Below are 20,097 nucleotides of genomic sequence, written 5' to 3'. Positions count from 1 at the left end.
AAATCATCCGTTATAACCAAAAAAAAAAAAAAAAAACTGCCCAGAGTCAATGACCAATAGCAACTGTTCTTGTTGGTTTATATATCTGAACCACCTTGAGAAACATCTTTGCCAACTGCTTCCATGACCTGGGGTTTATCTAAAAACATAGTTTTACATATGCTTGTCATCATACTAGCTTATAAATATTAGGGCACTTTCGAATATGCCATTCTTGTGACATCTCCACATCAGTGCGGACGCGAGATAATGAAGTATATCGCAAAGCAGGTAATCATGTTACCGAAATTCAACCTGCAACTACTTATTTTGCTATCATTGTGATCCTGTAAGAACAACGGCCTTTCCCCAAAATTTCCCATCGAGGGAATTCTTCAAATGATTTCGACAGTGTCAAAAGAACAGTCCAATTTGAACAACCCACTCAAATTACCAAATATAATGTTATTACATGATCTAGTTGTTGGGACTTGAGAGACGAGAATAGTTCAAACCCCTATAATCAAGACATTTTTCCTCTGCAACCCATTTCTTCCCACAGAGGATCCTATCATTGCCTTTCAAATTTCTTCCCACATTATACAAGAAGGATGGCATATTTGAAACAGCATTGTGGTCCAGCATCTCCACAAAATAAACGAAGGGGTACAGGAAACATCATAGAGTGGAGAGTAAATAGCATTGCAGATATAAAACTACTGCGAGTAGGTGAGAATTTCTAAATCATTGCCCAAAACACTTGGTCTTGGTCCTTCTATGACATCATTTTTCTGGCGATCTGATGGCATGGAATGCGGAAATTACTGTGTAGCCAACCTTCAAAGTTCAAATCGTTAGCTGTGGCTAAACAATATCATCTGAACGATGGCGCTAGTTCATATTTTGTGGTGGAGTCGCTGTAGATATTAAAGATCATACCAGTGTATGACTACATGACTGTTGACTGGTTTTGGTTCCTAAACCATAAGTCCCGAAGGGACAGATGTTTCCTGGTTTCCAAATTGAGCTTTAAATATGAAAAATGATTGCAGATTCTTAAAAGCACGTGTATTAACTAAAATCATTAACTGCGACAGCACAAGAGTATTAATATGATTACGAGATCACGCATGGATCCATATCTCTCTCTGCAATATGTTTATCTCTTGCATTTCAGCTGTACCTAACTATATTACTGATCAGCACAAAACACAAAAAACATGCCCCTTGAAAAGAAAAAGGAATCACCTTAGTCACGCGCTTAGCAGGCTGCTGAAGTCTTCTTTTGCGAGCGCGTTCTAGGGAGGAACCTAAGCCTTGGTGAGAACCGCAATGTGGGCTTCTTAGAAGAAGATGCTTTCTTTTTTGTGGCAGGGTAATTTTCACCATCTTGCAAAATTTCACCTGAAAAGAATCAAGATGTCCTATCATGCAAGTATTGGAAACTAAACAAGGCTGGTTATAGTGAACACAACAAAAATATGCCAGTATAAAAAGATCAGAAATTTGTCATTTGCTTCAATCACCTTGATCTTCCTTAGTAGGTGCAGTAACACTGGATGCTCTGGTCCTTTTCCTACTCTCCAGTGTCAAATTGGTCTTGGTATCTACAGAAGAGGGAATCAATTTCTTCTTCTTGCTCTCGCTATTCTCAGGTGTGACAATTTCTTCTTCATCTTGAATCAAGTTGCTGCTTTCCACCTGTAGCTTGATGTTTGCATCGCTCCTCATTTTCTGCTCTGCAGAATGCATAAACCTTGTGCTTACAAGACTTTTGAACTTTTCATTTGAGGACCCTTGCCCCACTTCAATAGTTGAATTTAGTATCTCCCTCCGTACAGCTGAACGAGTTAACCTTGCTGTTGCCATGCTACCACTCAGCTTCCCATTTGTTACTGAAGTTTTCAAATGCTTCACAATGGTATAGCCACCCAGTTTCTTGCCTGACTCTTTAGATGCTCCTTCTGCTTTCTTTTGTGAGCCTAAAGAATCTGGGGATTCCTCAAACACAGATTTTTTCATAGAATTTCTTCTAGTGGAAATAGATGATGTGGATAAATTTCTATCTTCAACTGGTGCATTGCTGTTTAAATTCTGGGTGGAACTTAAAACAACAGATGCATCATTCCTGATTTTGGAATCAGAGTTGACAAGCAAGCCTTCAACATCCAAGAAATGCTCATTGATGTTCCTTGCCAGATCTTCTGGGGCTGTGTCCTCATGCCCATCTTTTTCTATTTGGCAGATGGGAAATTCAGGTTCATGTGGTAGTTCATGCACTAATGAAGCCAGAGCTGCGCGAGCAGCAAGAGGGCTGAGAAGAGGCACATCTTTCAAATGTTTCTCGTGTTTGATCTCAACTTGTTTACTCTGGCTCCTGGTAGATCTTCTGAAATCATCATGACTGCTTAACAGAAATGTTTGTGAAGAAGCAACTACTTCACTCTGTTTGCGGCCATTGAGGTTAGCTGTAAACAGGAAATGTTCAGTTGTATCATATGCCCACCGACCAACTAATCAAATCAATAGTAACCATAATAATTCATCTGGAAACTTTTAAACAGGTTTTTGATACGCATAGAATTGTAGGGATATTTCAAGTATGTGCTATTATAATTTGTCATTATACAAATAACAAAATAACATAGCAGTAATGTAATTTAAATATTATTATATGGATATATAGTCCATTATTTATGGATATATGGATAACAAAAATAACATTATCACGTCCTGTTAATCGAGCCACAGGCCTCGCTTCCTAGATGGAGGCAAAATTACAATAATTTGTGTTATATGGGCATATAGTTTATGTGCTATGAATGATGAATAAGTTGGCAATTTTTCTTTATCATTTGAGGGTTTTAAGCAGTTTGTTCTTTTTTCTAAAAAAATGCTTTTCATAGACCAATAAAGTCCTCACTCCATTTTATATCTTTATTTCCATCCTGTTAACATTTTAATTTAAAGGAAAAAATGACCAGGAAACTTCATTATTTCTTATAACTGATCAAAATCAATGGCCGTAGATAGAAACTTACCTCTTTTAACTTCCAAAAGGACATCTTTTGAGCCGTCCGATCCATCAGCCAATTTGGTTATCTCTTCTATTTGCTTTTCCAACAATCCATGGAGGTCAGTCTCACAGGTGGTTTCCTCTAAAAGATCAAGGAACGAAGGAACTTCCACACCATTTCTACAAGTCAAAGCAGTTAAGAATGCAGCAAATACTGGGTGGCTATCGATGTCTTTATCAGAGAGTTTCATAACTGACTTCGATGGAACAGTCATAGTTTCCTCATTTAGCTTAGTATTGAACCATTTGACTTCAAAAGTGCATCTGCAGTGCACTCGGTTTGAGTGTTTCACTTTGTATGTCTGCAAATGACACAGATCAAATGTGAAATCAAATCTGTATGGAGCAAGCATTCATATAATGAACAGACAAAAATGCAATAGGAAGAGAAGTTGGAGAAGGGCATCTTTAACAGTCTCGTGTTGGAAGTTTACCCTTATCTTTTCTTTGGATCACGTTACCTGAATGGGCAAGAGTCTATGCAAAAAAAATGCCAGCATTATGTTCCCTCATAAAAACAACAGAGTTCAACTTAATCATTACTACAAGTTTGAAGGAAAAAAAAAAAAACTTAATGTTAAGTTAGTACTAAGGTTCATTTCCACTTTGAGAAAACAACAATAACATTCTTAAGCACCCCAAAAGAAATCAAGGATAGTGCACCCTAAAACAGGATTGCTAAAACCCTGACTTTGGGATATCTGAAAACACTAAATCTAACTTAATAAACTTATGAAAAAAAATAATTGGACTAAAAGAGTCATGACAAAGCATTTCATGTTTTAGATATCTCGTTTAAAATCCAAACAACGGACATTAATATGTCCAACCATGGTATGCCATACGGTATTGAATTAGACGGTATGGGGTGTATTGTACCATACTCGGTATATAGTATGGAGGGCGTACCGATACTCGGTATGCCGAACCAGCCTCCATACGAGGCGTACTGACACAGTGACAGGATGGCACCAGTAAGGGGCCCAATATTGAGACGGTGTACCTTGTGCCCAACCATATGTTCATGAATAAACCAATAAGTACAAAATTAGTTAACAATGTCTAATTAACTGGAAAACCAGTTACCCATCAATTCCTTTGGGTGCTACCTCAAAGTTCTGGTTCACTCTGTATAATGGACCCAGAGTCCAAGGTTGAATAAAGGTTTAATGTGTAGAGGAAGTATTTCTAGGAGAATGGTTGGTGTTACTAGAGAAAAACCAGCATCATTATTGCATGCTGCACGTAGTTTATTTTTCAACACATCACTGCATGATCTCATACTGTCCAGTTATCCAGATAGATCCTTCTTCCAACTATGTCATCTTTGAGGCGCTAACGTTACAAGATGACATCTCATTTTCTATTTTTTTCATCCCACATGGCCAACAATTTCATGCACGAGGGCATTATACATACACATTCGGCCACATCAATGTGTTTACAGTACCTTTCAATGATATTTGTAGAAATTACAAGAGAACATATCTTAATTTCATTTCAGTTTGTCACACATAAAAAGGGTGGCCAAGTGCATAAGGCTTCTGCCATTGCAGGGTCTAAAGGGTCAGATGCATGCAGCAATACCTCCAAATGAAAAGAGCCAGTTTTCATGTTTCGGTCTGTCACACACATGTCCCAGACAAATCCAGGCTTTGACTCGCTGAACTATCAATTTCCTGCTCACAACCTAGTGACTGTTGTATAAAACACTATTCTCTTCCAATACCTGAAACAAAAGCTTAAAGGACAGCAATTGCAGAATTCAGCATGTCTGTCTAGCATCAGGATATCAATTCACATGCAACTTGGAGTTTTAGTGGTCAAAATGGATGGGAACATGGCCAAAACGAGTCATTTTATTTTGGACTTAAAATATTGAGGTGCCTCATCAAAAGCATTACATTTTGGTTGAGGCCTCAAATAACAATTGGAAAATATGATATCCTAAAAAGTATTGGATGAATATTTTGCATGAGCAAACTAAAATGAACACGTGAAAAGGAAATTCCTCTCTCAACTAAGTAAAATTGGCTATTTGGCTTCATTCCAAACAGAAACTGGGCATGTAAGAAAACCAAAGAGAATCCCACAACAAATATAGAAATTTCACATATTTCTTTCTTTTATTATTATTTGTAATCACATAGGTCTACAGGAACAGAAATACTTGGTATAAAATAAGTACCTTCTCTATAACAGCATCAAAGAACAAGCTCCTAGTCTGACCCTTGCGCATGGCTAGAACACATTCTCCTTCTTTGATATGAGAACACTCACCATCTTGGAGAGGGATGGAACGAAAGCGTAAACGTGCTAAGGCATCTTCTCTACTGGATATAATATCTTCTTCATTGCAACTTTCAAATTCCACAATAATAAAAGAAGTTGCATCATTAGAACTACACAAGTAAAAGTCATGATTCAGAAATCTCGATAAAAGTCAGAAAGAAAAACTAAATAGAAATAACTAGAACTTCAAAAAAAATGAAAATCATATACATTTTACTCACTAATTACGTCATACCTACGCATGCATATGTACATAAGCAAGTCTACATGTGCATAGGAATGTCTTTTATCTGTTTAAAATAACAAATGCAGCTGTTAGTTGCTACAATTTTATGCATAGGTATGATGTCGACATGTATTTTCTTAGGCATGGATAAATGTGTGTATATCTATATAGACAATCAAGTTAAGGTGCATTTGAAAGTCAGAATAACATTTTTCTGCTTATACCTTGGAACAATCAAAACTATACAATTCAAATAGGCGAACAAGAAGACAAAATTAGATAGAAAGCACATGTAATTAAAGCCTTTATATATGCTCAAACTGTGTGTGGAATTAATCACACCTAGATGTAACTCACTAAAAAGAGAAGAACTTAGCTTTACTATTAGTTTCCTTTTTCCCCCCTCAATGGCGTATCAAAAACAAAAATTGCAAAGTTGATGTTAATAACACAAACAACTCGAAACTAAAAGTTGTACAGCTCTTGCAGCCTTAATAAAGCTTCTTCCAATGATCTCACCTGGAGTCTGAGAAACTTCTTATACAAGAGATAGGACCCAGACAGAAGTTTGTTTAATTTGGCACTTTGGCTTTTGAAATCATGTGATACCTTATATGCTTGTCTTGCATGAACATTAAGATACTACGTAGGAAATGTTCTTTACCTTAGCGTGAACAAAAGGTTATAAAACCATTTCTCAAGTATACAAGTCAGGCATGGATTACAAAAAGCACATTCTCGGTTCAAATACCCAAAACATTGTCGGCCTAGAAAGTTAGACGCTAGAAGTGGATTTGATGAATGAAATCACCAATGCCTAATTGTATGACCAGAATGATGCAAACTTTGTCATCAACTGTAGATATTTCCCTAACCCCACAAAACTGATAACATAAGCTACACAGGAACACAGCATACTGAAAGAGAAAATAGTTATAAATAAACAATTTTGCATATGAAGAAGCATAAAAGCTAACCATGGCTGCTATTTACTGAACTTTCCTACCAGTGGCTTCTCTTACATAAATTTAGGTCCCAGCAAACACAGTCCAAGAACTGGGAGCACCTATTGGTGAACGATTTAACGTCTTTATGCGTGGAAATGTGACTAGACACCAATAATCAAAGATCGCACAGATAAATAAATACCATGATCGCAACATTCGATATAATCTAATATGCCGAAGTGCGATCCATTAACATGGAAGCACTTCAGAGAGGAACAAGCTCATTTGGAGTTCTGAATCACCCATCAGTAAATATACTCGAGATAAAACCGACATGCCGATGGCCAATCCCAAAATTCGGTGAATAGGAAAGAGAGGACCTCAAGGAGACGCGGCAAGGGTGCCAAGAGCCGTCCTCCTTGCGCATCGCCTCGAGCTCCATGCACTCTCCCCCGATCGAAGCCATGGGAACTCTCGGATCATCAAACACTAGCAAGAGAAAGAGGAGACGGGGAGCCTTCGGCTTCTCCCCGAGCGAGGAGACGAGCCAGCTCGGGGTCCGAGCTCTGTAATGGAGGACAGAGAAGAACCAGAGGGGCCAGGCTACTTTTTATTGTTAGGCCGTCGTCCGGTGGTCCGGCAGCTCAATATTACACGATGAGCTACCTTTCATCGCACGGTCTGGATTGATGGAACGCGCTCGAGCAACGGCGGACCGATGCCCATCGGGAATAAGCACCGTCAGATATTGATCTTACGTTCATCAGAGTCCTTCGAAGGTGGACGGCTGGGAGCCTTTCGGATCCGACCGGTTGGAGTTGGATCGAGTTCTTGGGCCTGGGCTCAGGGGCCATTGTCCGAGCCTCGATGGTCATCAAAAGGAGCTTTGAGGCCGCGCTTAAAAATGCTTAACTCAAAAGAAAAAAAAAAAAAAAAAAAAAAAGACACTCAAAAGGAGCTTTGGAGTCAAGTGGAGTGTGTACTATATGTTATGCATGATACAGAGATGTACGGCTGTGGATTGCCCCCATGTCATCAGATTAGAGAGATAGACAGCTGGAATCCAATTATCACAATGCATAGCATGGGTGCATGATAGAGTGAGAAATAATGGTCATGCATGAATTAAGATACCTAACTACTGAAAAGAACATGACAGCCATTTTGTCATCCAAGTCTCATCAACATCCCCAACCCTGTCTCGTCGTGTAAAGAAAATGCTTGAAGTCCTTTTCTTATCGGTATCTCGCTATGAACACATGTACCAGGCATGACTCATTCCATGTAGGTCTTCACGTGAAGCATATCCTCTGGTTCGATGCCTCACTTATGCCTAATCTTACCTTTCAAAGGTGAGATAATCGGATTCATACGACGGACCATCAACTCAATTTTGTGAGAGCATCCAAGCTAAGTTGGACCTCTTTCGGATCCAGCTAATCATCGTGGCCGAATCTTTCTTCAGATCACCTCTGGCTCCGCGATATTTGAGTGATAACGAGAAAGTGTGTTACTTTGCAGGCCATGCATGTATATCGCGAGGCCAATGAGGCTGCTGACTGGATGGCGGCATATGTTGCGAGCCACTCAGAAGGTACCCTATTGGTTGGAGAAAGAGATGCCCGGACCCCTTCAGAGCCTTTTGTTTTTTTGATTCCATTGAGTGTATTTATATCCGTGATGTATGGAATGCCCCTTCTAGCCAAAAAAAAAAAAAAAAATCTACACGCTATCTGATAGCTTGTAAATGTGCCGGCCCAAGATTAGCTCTTTCTCTGAGAACACTCATAAAACCATAGCCTGTCTCCACATGGGACAGCTCCACAGTCTCAGGTCTCCTTTAAAATAATAATAACAAAAAAAAAAATCACCGGCATATCCCTACTCCAAGCTTGAGACGAACCTTAAGTTAGAAAACTACTCTTCTATTTTATACTCTATTAACCACCATTTAATGGGATTGGTTCCCTCCAAATCTAAATTATGCGACACCTTTTCCATCTCAAACTTTTTGTCCTCCTTCACAAGAAATAATAAGACAAAATAAATGATATCAAGTAGAATTAGAACAGAAAAGTAACAAAGTAGAAATAGAATACCATTATACGAGCAGAGATGGACTCTGACAAGACAACACGAGGTTTACCTCACCGAATGGAGTAGATCGGGAACCCAACCAACTCGATCGAGTCCAGCGGGTTTCTGAAGTCCGCTCTTTCAGGAGACGTGGTGGCCAGGGGAATGATATGGCGTGCATGGCCGCCACCTCTCTCTGGTTCCTTGTCTCACTCGTCCCTCGCTCGCTAGAAACCAGGCGGGCGTCTATAAGAAAGCTTCTCCTACCTGCACATCGGCTCCCACCCTCAGCCGATCAGCATCCAATTAAGAGAGCGACAGAAGAAATTAAGATCTACGTCGACAGTGAGTGATAAAGAGTGGCGTATATACATGGCTCCAAATCTGATCCCAGCCTTCGCCTACACCGTCGTCTACGTCCAAGACGTCGCTAAGTCGGTGGCCTTCTACTCCAACGCCTTCGGCTACAGCGTCCGTCGCCTTGACGAGTCCCACAAGTCTCCCTTGCTTCTCTCTAGCTAGATACAATTAATTAACCAAGATTTAGGACACTCCTATGTTCTGATGGTGTAATTGTTTCAGATGGGGCGAGTTGGATAGCGGGCAGACGACGATCGCCTTCACGCCGGTGCATCAGAGGGAGACCGACGGCTTGACGGGAGCAGTCCAGACTCCAGACGCGGGATGGGAGAGGGCACCCGTGGAGGTCTGCTTCGCTTATGCCGACGTAGATGCGGCCTACAAAAGGGCGGTGGAGAACGGAGCCGTTCCAGTGAGCCCGCCCGAGGACAAGGTTTGGGGTCAGAGGGTCGGCTACGTTCGGGACGGCGACGGCATCGTCGTGCGCCTCGGAAGCTACGTGGTGGAGCCGCGTCCATGAATAATCTCACTGCTGTATGTTCCCTTCGGATTACATTGCCGTTAGGCAGTGGATGCCATGGTCTTTGAGATTCGGCTAGTTACGACTATATCTAAACGTAACTAATGTACGCACCATTAGCATTTACTAGTAATCTGTAAGGATATTAAATAAACTTTTCTGCCCCCCCTCTCTCAATCTCTCTCTCGATCTCTCTTGCCTTTTTTTCTCGAATAAACTAATAATCGTATGCGGTCGTTTGTCTTCGGTTTTAGAGATTTCCCGGTCAAACTTTCTGGGAAAACAGGAAGGTTTAACTAAGTAATTTCCAACATGACAAATCCTATTTATATACATCAGACCATTAGAATCCCAACCCCAGATCGTAGTACGCTAATCGATCCCAGAATCAGGAGAAGATAATTTTCCTTGCTAATCCAGTTAGGCCATCACCAGTTCTCAATTAATTATGACATACGCTAACCGTTTGAATCGCATGGTGGCTTCAATACTGCCAATAACATTGTCTCGCAAAATGAATGATTTCCACGCTAAAAAAAACTTGATTATAGACAGTATTGAAGTAAAGAATTAAATGGAAAATAAAGTAACAGTAGATAAAAAGATCAAGCTTGCAAAAAGGAAAATCTCATGATTGGCTCTTTAGAATGGAGAAGTGCAGCAGGTAAACAGGATAATAAGAAATGTATCAAAAAAGGGGAATAATAACAAAACAAAAAAAATCATGGAATGTAAAATGGTATACAGAAGTCATAATGTTAGATAAGTAACTGTATTCTTCCATTCTTAAAAGAACATTAAACAAAAAATTGAACCGCATTTATAAACCCCAACAACAATAACAAGGGCATTAATTTTCTAGGTGACTTATAAAACAGGGTTGGCTTCATAAATTCTGAAGCAATTTTGGATAAATAAAAATAACAAACAGAAGTAAGGAGTGAGACCAGGCCTTAAATCAGGACATCTACAGACATACCATTTGTGTTAAATAGGTTAACATCTGAATCCTGCTGTTTCTTATAACAAAAACGAGATGACGACAATGACAATAGCACACCATTGGTAAACCAAACAAAGATCTAGATGCTCTATTAAACCATCATTAGACAAGCAACAAATTGAGGACACCCCCTATATATAGTTTCCCAGCAAAACAGGCACGAAGCTGTGGCTCACCATAAGGCCTGCTTTTAAAGTTCTCAAAGCATTTCCTGCGATCTTCTAACGATACGACTGACTTTCTTCTTGAATTCGTCCCTTCTCTCTCTCCATTCCTTCTGCGATTGGCAATTAGAAGGGGATTATGTCAAAGAAAAGTTCTGTTCAAAATTCACAAATTGATGGCAGGTATGCAGACCAAAAAATTATGTGCAAGTAAATAAAAATAACCGAAATATTAACTGCATGTCATCAAGCATTCTTCAACTTCAAGCAATCAAGAAATTGATCGTTAAAAAGTTGATTTACAAAGATACCTAGGATATCAACCAAAATTGTCACTAGGCTATTCTAAATCAAGAGCTAGATCCATGGATTGAAGCATCTGCCACGCCAGTTTGTGCCATACAGCAAGCATCATCCCCGTAAGTTACAAGCATGGTATTCAATTATCTACCTCTATATCCTGCTGTCACTTGTGCCAGTCCGTATCAAACTGCATCAGAGCATGCTACATGTACTAATGCGCTAATACACAATGATGCTAGCAACCTTTGCTTGCTTGAGCCCTGGCAGAAGGCCGACACAGTATAGTAGGGCACATGCCAGCCCGTGATCGGCATGGGCACATGCCAGCCCGTGATCGGCATGGGCACATGCCAGCCCGTGATTGGCATGGGGACAACACGGTAGTTTAAATCCATGGCTACATCTACATGCATGTAGAAAAAAAAAATTATCTATGTGACGTGCACATAACTACAATCATCTTGACCCGACTGGCACTTGATGTAGGATCAGAAGAAAAATTAATATCAGCACATAGGTAGATCTAGCATTCCACTTCTGAAACATGACCTAAAACCCTCTCCTAATATGAAATTTATGGAAAGAGTGTGGCCTTGCAAAGTCTTCACTTTCTAACATAGTTCCTCCTACTCACTTGGTGTAGGATCAGAAGCAAAACTAATATCAGCACATAGGTAGATCTAGTATTCCACTTCTGAAACATGACCTAAAACCCTCTCCTAATATGAAATTTATGGAAAGAGTGTGGCCTTGCAAAGTCTTCACTTTCTAACATAGTTCCTCCTACTTGAAGTAGGGTCTACATGGAAAAGGACTTCGACTTTTTACCACATGATGCTTGCCTGAGCTTTCAGATTGCAATAACAGACACTAGTGCAACCGCTGGCTTGGATTTAATGCAAGCTAAGGGCACAGGTAGTTAGGGGCTGGACACAGTAGTTTGTTGTGCTATATTGCACAAGAACACTTACTATGTGAAAAACACTAATAAACAGGTAGAGGCTTGCAATCAAAATGATAGGAAAACATGACATGACTAGGAAATAATATAAATAACTTATGCAAGAAACCCATATTATGACAACATTACATACAAAGTACCCTTGTGCTTTAGGGAAATTTAGAATAGAGGAGTCAGTTGATAATTAACTTCACACTGGTGCCCAGACCTGATGGAGTCACAAGTCAACATCTATGGGCTGATTAATTAGGGTTTATATGCCCTTCGTCTATATTACACGGACACACGCATCGGGCTCCAATCATGCATGTTGGATATGTATTCAAATTGGATGCCTTAGATGCTTGGATACTTATCCTTTTTTTTTCTTTTTCTTGTTTTTACAAATATATAGATAATTTAACTCTCCCAATAATGAATTCAGCACACCGTAGTAATGCTGAAAGTGACCTTGTTCTCCTTTTCAGAAATTAGTCAAGGATGTAGGTGTCAAAATAACTTTCAAAAACTCCTTTTTCTTCTAGATATTAAGAAGCACATGTAGTGAAAGACCTTAACCTATAATATCTTCTATTTTTCTTTTATATAATATTTTTTAAAAAAGAATATAGTTTGACAAAAAATATTTTTTCTTCGTACCCCCGTATCTTCTTTTTTTTGCCTCTTACGAAGTCAGACACTTGGAGACAGTGTCGAATCCAATTCTTGTATCTGTATTGATGCAACACTGCCATTCATAGCCCATTTACACATCGACAAATTTTCACCTTTCTTTTATAGATTGGTAGTAGTCAGCATTTTGTAATAAGGGTTGATAGCTTAAATTGATTTCATGTAGAAAGAATAGCATCGAAAACCCATGCTGGATGTCTACATAGCAAAACATTAGGAGGAACGTAGGATAAACCATAATCACATGTACGAAAAATTTTATCTGATTTAACCATATTCTTATTTTGATAGAAGGGTAACATATTGTCAACTCATTTAACTTTTTTTTGACCACTTCAAAAAAGGATCAAAATTACATGCTTCTTTATATAACATTTAAAGATCTTAGCAATTTGACAAGCAACTGTAGAACATAGTTTAATCTAATATACTTTAAAATTTACATCTCAAATTGTCATCTGGATCGCAACTACAAACAACTTTTCGGAAAAGAGAACCAAAATAGCTATATAACCACAAAGTTTTTTGCTTTCTTGGGGGAAAAAAACAAGAGTCTAATTGCTCATACTATATTATGACCTAAATGCCTGCTCAATAGTCATTGTTTTGACTGGAACATCAAATAATCTCAATGTCATCAAATTGTGTAGTGCCTCAAAGGCTATGCTATAAAGCAAATGAATTTATTTGGACCTAGTGCTTTCTTACTGCATACTGGACAAAACACCATTCACACCTCCAGAGTCTCCGAACTCTTCCCTACTCAAGATTCCATCTCTTTTCACCATGACAAATAACTTCAGGGTTTCATCTACTAACACTCAGTTCATCCAACTAGAATCCAGAAACCAACAATTTCCCTTTGTGCAACCTCTTCCTACTTTCATCCATCTAACTTAATCTTTCCAAAGAATTTGGTCCTAACAGAAGAAATATAGCACTATTTATTGGCATTCCCTCCCTCACCCAAAACGCTACCTCTTGATCCAGTAGCCAAATCCATTTGAAGAGTATCTTATGTTTAACTAGTCTTAATCCTCTGATATAACGCCAAAAACCTCTCTCCAAACCACAATGATGACCAAGTTTTTTCTCCATTATGAGCACCAAACTGCCATCTCTGTAATTCTGAGTACCAACATTCTTAGTTATAATCTCTAAGATGTTTGTACAAGTACTTGAGCATTGAAGGGTGGCTTCCCAAAACAGGATCTGCTTCAAAATAAGCTAATCTCCCTCTGAAAGGCAACGAAGAGGTAAATTTCGCAATTCTTCCTTGCTAAAAATACACCAATCAGTCCACTGGTTCTCATGAAATGTCAAACAATTAGCTACCAACCTACGTAACATTCACCACAATCCACAAAATATCTTAATTGTTGTACTTCATAAGAATCCTAGGATAATTCTTGTGAAGACAAGATGTTCTTGTCCAAGGGGCAGGAGGGCAGGATTCCCCTCTATATCCCATTATAGCTCTGCATCTGTTTCAAGTCATCAAATCCATACAGGAGGATATCTAGTGTGTACTTAAACCATCACATCTAGAACTACTCACTTTAAGAAAGTCGTATTAATACCCCAATAACTTAAATCAGCAAAATGAAAGATGACGTAGAATTCATACATTAAAGGATCAACATGCTTCCGCTCACCAATATCAAGAAACACTTGATAATGCTAATGTTTTCGTAATTGATACTAGTTTACTTATCCAGATCCATCTAAATTTAAATCCAATGGTATATTTCCATGAAAGCATCAAGAAACACGTAGACACTCAAGAATATTCTTCAAAAAAAACACATAGTTACTAAAATTGAAACATTACATGTTAATTATTAAAAAAACTAAGATGATTCAATTGTTGGAAAATCAGCCCTAAATAATTTAACATCTACCCAAAGAGCACATATAATTTTTCCTGATAAAATAAAGGCACATGAAGATACAAAAACCTGCATCTCTTACCACTATGAAATATAATTTAACTTCGTTTTTTTTTCCTTTGTTTAAATTGGTTTGCCCTAAAGTTTCAGGTTCCTTAAGTGAACTTGTTGAGATATAAATATCACAGAAGATAACAGAAAATCAGGTTGCAGATAAACAGTAATAGCACTGGCAGAACAATTCTTTACTTACAGCAGCTTCAATATTTGCAGGTGACTCATCATTGGGACTTGAAAGCATCGAAATGATGCTCAAAACTATGCTCTCAACCTGCATATCAAACTATGTTCATTACAATTTGTTCCAAGAGAGGGAAAAAATCTACAAATATATAGTACAAGCAATAAGACTATTTCAGGAATGAACATCAAAACTTGGAAAGGCAGAGTACAGGATTGACTAGTGAGCAGTATGAGTTTCCATGCAGAGTACAGGATTGAACTTCAAAACTTCCAACAAATGATACTTAAATACCATGCACCAGCATATTCCAAAATAAACTAAATAAAAATTGTAAAAGCAGCATGAAATTCTCTAAGTATTTCCTTTAACCAGGGCCAATCAAATGATCCACTTAACACAGTTGTATTGTGGTTCATGACTTTCCCCTGACCTAAAACGTAATGCATGTGGTTTCAATTTAACTGTTTCTGTGCTTGTGATTGCATGCATCCTACTAGCAAAATACATAAGCATGAGGGTGACAGCAAATAAAGAAAACCTTACACTGAATATCAGAATTCTAGCCTACAAGTTCATGTTTAAGGAGAACCCATAGCATAGTCTACAGCAAGCACGAAGAGACTTCCATAAAATGTAGGTTTTCACACAGACCTTAAGTTGAAGGCCCTTCATATCACTGGGTGGAGAGTACAAAAGCAACCAACCATTCTTCAGTTTCTCCTCTGTTTTCCATCAACTCCATTTGATTGCACTACACATATATTATGTATATCTTCATGGCTAGTTTAATTTTCACCCTCTCATGAAGAATTTCTGATCAATTGCTATGAAAAAAAATTTTAAGGAGAAAGAAAAGCTTCACAATTGTCTCCATGCAATAGATGCAATTTAAAATTTAAGTTTTCTCCTCAAAGAGCGAATACTTTGAAGGCCCCTCCTTCCAACTAAGGGAAACATGGAAAAAGAATGCGAGTAGGGTCTTCTGGGACAAGGTGATATGTCCCCAAGAAAACATACCAGGAGGGGGGAACACACTAAGAAAAACAAACTCCCCTGGCACAGACCCGTAGTGAGGCTGTCACCTTCTGCTTTATGGGAGAAAAATGCACAAGATAGAAGTTCTAGGAAAACATAAAGGGCTTCACAAAGCTATCAAATTCTATAATACAAAAATATATAAAAAATAACTATAACAACAACAACAATAACTGCTCTAAATACCCTGCCATAAGTTGGTAGTGATAGCTAAGTTGATCTGTGATTTTGAGAATTGCTTGCATCCACGAAAGAACAAAGCATGCTACATTTAACAAAAATATATGTTTCAGTCCAAGTATGAAGAAAGAAGATCTCACTCAACAAGCTGAAAAGAACAAGGCAACTAGATTGAGGAAAAAAAGAGAGAAAAACAAACAGACTATAAAAAGCCCCCCAAAAGAGAACATTATTCACTCTACAGATTGAAAAATTTGCCTCCTTTAGCAAGTATTAATTGCGAGTTAATGTGTTGTAGAGCTGACTTCATACATGAACTACTCTTCCTTTTTCACTACAATAGAAGAAACTGATACAGCTTTAGAAAGTTTTCAGACAAGATTGTCAAAACAAATCACCTATGTGATCCTTGGTCATGAACCAACACCCCCCCACCCCCTGAGAGACCAAAAAAAAACAAAAGGGAAAAGACAAGCACCAAGAGTTAAAATTACATAATTTTCGTCTAAATATAGAAGCTTGCTTCACGCATACATATAGAAATATGTGCTCATGACAAACATTAATATGATGAACAAGCTTTTTCAAAAACATAGAGATACTGATAAAATGCTTAAGCCGACCAACATTACATTTATGGCTCCTGCATTTACATATACGAGAAGGAATCCGGAAAGAATAAGATAAAAGCGATCCTTGTCAACATACAAGGTGACGAGTACAGAATTGTAAGATTATTATGAAGATTGTCCGCCATTTACACAGTCAATTCCTTGTTGGACATGACTTTCTCATAACTGACACATTAAGCATATCATAGATTGTGCGCAATCATCAAAAATCATCAATCATATTTGAAGAAGTTTAAGATTCATTAGCTAACTTTTTGGAAATCTGTGCAGTACTGCTAAAATGTATTGTCTGGGAACATATTTATTAACAAATATTAAAAACAGTCTAGTGATAACAGATGTTATTTTTTCTATTTAAGAGGGGAAGGGTGTTCAGGAGGGGGGCTATGAGGTGAGTTACCTTTAAAAGCAAGCAAACAGTGGCAGCATAATATTAAAAACATACCGTGTGCACAGGTGACCAACGCTCACTTGCAAGCTCATAGCCATTAGGATCTTCCCCGGGAGCATGAAGAATTGATATACAAACTCGACCATCAGGGTAAACTGTGAAACATGTGCTAATTAATGAATTTTCGAAATTCATTTTTTTCATAATAAAAATAAACTGCACAGAAAACACAGAGACTAGTATATGTAACTAACCATTTGGATGCCACATCTCTGATATAAACCTAACTGTAGGAGGGCTGTTGGGATAATTTGTTGGAAAGCTCATGATAGCATTGAAATAACCACCTTCACTACAACACAAGGATTGGCCAATCAAGATCACTGAAAAGAAAATGGTGAGATGTATAATGATCTCACAAAAACTTAAAGATGTTAAGATTCTATATGCAACTAGCTGTAGATTACTTAATTTTTGCTGAACCATGTATATAAAACAGTACATTAGGAAGATCTGACAAACTGAAGATAATAGGACATGTAGTTCCTAAAAAGATTCTAAGTAACCATCTTCTGAATTCAAGATCTACAGAAAAGATCTCAACATAGAATTGCAGATGCTAATTTTAAAAATTTGTGGCTTTATGGTCCTGAACAATGACTAATAAATAATCAACAAGAACACAAATTGCAAAAGATGAATGACGAATTTAGTAAATCATAAGCAGTAGACCCAACATGTATCCGGGATGCAAGAAAAGCACAGCGATGCCCATGAAATGGATTGTGAGAGGAAAGGGAATCGCAATACAGAAAGCAGCGTTTAGGGGGGGAACATTTTCCCCCATACTTTCAAGACTAAGCCATGTAAACTCCAATCAATCACATAAAACACCAACTTTGCAAGGCTGGGCAAGCCCTGGATTGCAGCAAACCCTAAAAACCTTATTCTACAAAAAAAAAAAAAAAATCCGCACCAGATACCACTATAATCAAGCCAAATCCATCATATACATCATCCTCATTTCCATCCACAAGAATTGAGAACGCAGTCAAGAAGGGAGTCTAGTATCGAAACCCAAGAAACCAAATAACACCGTAGAATGAAAAGAAAACAAATTCAAAACCCAAAAAAGGCAACAAGTATACTCACTACAGCGTGTCCGGAGGGCCGATGATAGTGACGCTCCACTCAAAGATGTTATTATCGTCGACGAGGCCAGCGGAGAAGCCGTCCACCGGATTCTTGCTGAGATCTAGACCAAGAACAAAGAAAAGAGAGTTAACGACCGATCGATGCGCTTCCCGATGGCCAATCACCCAAGAAATCGTTGGAAAACCCTGGAAAATCGATGCGGCAATGGAAGAAGGAGGACCGGATCCTCGTACCTCTGAGTTGTTTGTGGAGGAGGAGGGTTGCTTGGCTCGTCGAGGCCATGAAAGGAGGAAGGGCTGTGGGGTGGAGCTTCCTCTCGGGACAAAAGGGCGTCCGGAAATGGAAAAGCACCGGCTTTGAAGCCGAAGCAGTCGAGTGCTATAAACAAAGGCTTCGCAGCCCGGCCGACAGAAGGAGGCGGCGAGAGGCGACGAAGGTGTATATCGCAGTAGACCACCTCCCATTTTAATGCTTTATAGAGCGGTAACTGGAAACATTGCGTATATTTTAAGCTTTAACTTTGAACTGATGCCGGCAACCGGTCGCCGACATGGTTGCCGGTTCGTTGGTAAGCAAGTAACGTGACCATTTTACATATTAACCCTCCAATACGGTGTAAATTTTCTTGAAGTTCCCAATGTAGCTTAGGCCTGTTTGATTCGAAAAAAAGAAGGAGAAAAAGTGTGGGCAACGGAAAAGTAATAAGATGTCTTTTATTTGGTTGGAGTTTTCAAAAGAGAGAGACAGAAAAGTTGTATTTCCATAGGAATATAATTTCTACGTTTTATGGAAAAGTCTTTCCCATGAAAAATATGGAAAAGTTACTTTTCCATGAGTCACAAATCACTCTATTTTTATTTTTTCCAACCATTCAGCATTAAAGACCTAATTTTTATTAAGGATATAATAGGAATTATATATAACTTTTTCAGAAAAGTGGATGGTCAACTAAACATAAGCACTCTGAAAATCTGTCACTTTCTCATTCAACCAAACATATGAAAAGTACTTTCCTAAGCATCCTCTTTTCAGAAATATGTTTTCCAAAAATCATATTTCTAGGAGAAAAAATACTTTCCGCGAACTAAACGAGCTCTTAAGCTAATTGTGGGATATGGTTTCTCGATATTAGTTCAAATTGAGAAATAACTGGGGTAAAATGCTTCACCCAAAAAAAAAAAAAAAAACTCGTGCAAAATGGGAATATGATATTTAAGTTCCTTCTATATAGCAAATCACTATCTGGTATTTTATTGCCAACTTCTCAACTCGCATTGTCAGGGCTCTTTTCAATTAGGACCTTACCTTTATGTTGGAGAAAACAACGTGCATTATTTGATAAAATAGTAATTGATTTGTTAACTTCAAAGATAACAGAAAATTTTAATCAAATTGGAACTGCAACTAGCTATGCTTACCCTCATGCACATATCTTCATAGCACTAAACTTATTAGGTACAAACTATATGGATAGTTTTCGAGGAACACTTTATTTGGTTAATTGTTTTTTAATTGATTTTTATTTTTTATGAGCAATGTAGAGGATTAGGTATAGCCAATTGTTTCTACTAGTAGAAACATAAGCAATTAACCATTTTTTTTGCAAGAAGATGTTGTTTTCATATATTTTGAATAGGTATTTTATGAGCATATCCATATTATTCTAATCAATATTACCAACCATGAGCAATTTCAATTTTTTTTTATTGATATGAATTAGATAGTCGTAAAATATCAACTATCATTGCCAACCCTAGCTTTACTTTCAAAAAATCATCATTAGACTTGCTCGTAGCACAAATATGTTGTCGAGTCATGAACTGAAATCCCCAAATCCACCGTAAATCAGTTTAAACTCTAGTTAGCCATCCTTAAAAGTCTTCTATGCTATAGTTCAGCTGATTCGGAACCAAATTCGGGTTCATGAAACATGCTGATTCTTCAAAAAGTTGAATTTTACACTCCAATCTTAAGTTGCACAAGCATTCAAGT

At 38.2% G+C, this 20,097-nt stretch overlaps 3 protein-coding genes across 8 annotated transcripts; 1 reads left to right on the top strand and 2 right to left on the bottom strand.

Moving 5' to 3' along the window:
• Nucleotides 1–1,025: 1,025 nt before the first annotated feature.
• LOC103703443 lies at nucleotides 1,026–7,113 on the bottom strand. 2 transcript variants are annotated; one of them, XM_008786294.4, is made up of 6 exons: nucleotides 6,901–7,113; nucleotides 5,583–5,637; nucleotides 5,244–5,457; nucleotides 3,021–3,357; nucleotides 1,506–2,447; nucleotides 1,026–1,383 (listed from the first exon to the last, which is right to left on the bottom strand). In XM_008786294.4, the coding sequence occupies exons 2-6, from the start codon at nucleotides 5,600–5,602 to the stop codon at nucleotides 1,241–1,243; spliced, it is 1,656 nt and encodes a 551-aa protein (XP_008784516.1). In that variant the 5' UTR covers nucleotides 5,603–5,637; nucleotides 6,901–7,113; the 3' UTR covers nucleotides 1,026–1,240. The 2 variants fall into 2 exon arrangements, with proteins under 2 accessions (XP_008784516.1, XP_008784515.1); XM_008786293.4 differs by lacking the exon at nucleotides 5,583–5,637.
• Nucleotides 7,114–8,808: 1,695 nt separating this feature from the next.
• On the top strand, nucleotides 8,809–9,653 carry LOC103703445 (uncharacterized protein YraH). The gene is made up of 2 exons (XM_008786295.4): nucleotides 8,809–9,093; nucleotides 9,179–9,653. The coding sequence occupies exons 1-2, from the start codon at nucleotides 8,969–8,971 to the stop codon at nucleotides 9,474–9,476; spliced, it is 423 nt and encodes a 140-aa protein (XP_008784517.1). The 5' UTR covers nucleotides 8,809–8,968; the 3' UTR covers nucleotides 9,477–9,653.
• A 620-nt stretch (nucleotides 9,654–10,273) lies between these two features.
• On the bottom strand, nucleotides 10,274–18,585 carry LOC103703446 (ubiquitin-conjugating enzyme E2 7-like). 5 transcript variants are annotated; one of them, XR_003384935.2, is made up of 7 exons: nucleotides 18,339–18,584; nucleotides 18,103–18,205; nucleotides 17,205–17,333; nucleotides 17,005–17,105; nucleotides 15,934–16,012; nucleotides 14,722–14,799; nucleotides 10,274–10,756 (listed from the first exon to the last, which is right to left on the bottom strand). XR_003384935.2 is itself a non-coding variant. In XM_026803108.2 (6 exons), the coding sequence occupies exons 1-6, from the start codon at nucleotides 18,567–18,569 to the stop codon at nucleotides 10,679–10,681; spliced, it is 684 nt and encodes a 227-aa protein (XP_026658909.2). In that variant the 5' UTR covers nucleotides 18,570–18,585; the 3' UTR covers nucleotides 10,286–10,678. The 5 variants fall into 5 exon arrangements, 3 of the variants coding, with proteins under 3 accessions (XP_026658909.2, XP_017697397.2, XP_008784518.1); XR_003384936.2 differs by having other exon boundaries at nucleotides 17,205–17,302; nucleotides 18,339–18,539; XM_026803108.2 differs by lacking the exon at nucleotides 15,934–16,012 and having other exon boundaries at nucleotides 10,286–10,756; nucleotides 17,205–17,297; nucleotides 18,339–18,585.
• Between the last annotated feature and the right edge of the window lie 1,512 nt (nucleotides 18,586–20,097).

Source organism: Phoenix dactylifera, chromosome 3, assembly GCF_009389715.1.
Source record: "Phoenix dactylifera cultivar Barhee BC4 chromosome 3, palm_55x_up_171113_PBpolish2nd_filt_p, whole genome shotgun sequence".
NCBI classification, from domain to species: Eukaryota; Viridiplantae; Streptophyta; class Magnoliopsida; order Arecales; family Arecaceae; genus Phoenix; species Phoenix dactylifera.
Note: the sequence above shows the minus strand (reverse complement) of the source record. Positions and strands in the feature narration are given on the sequence as shown.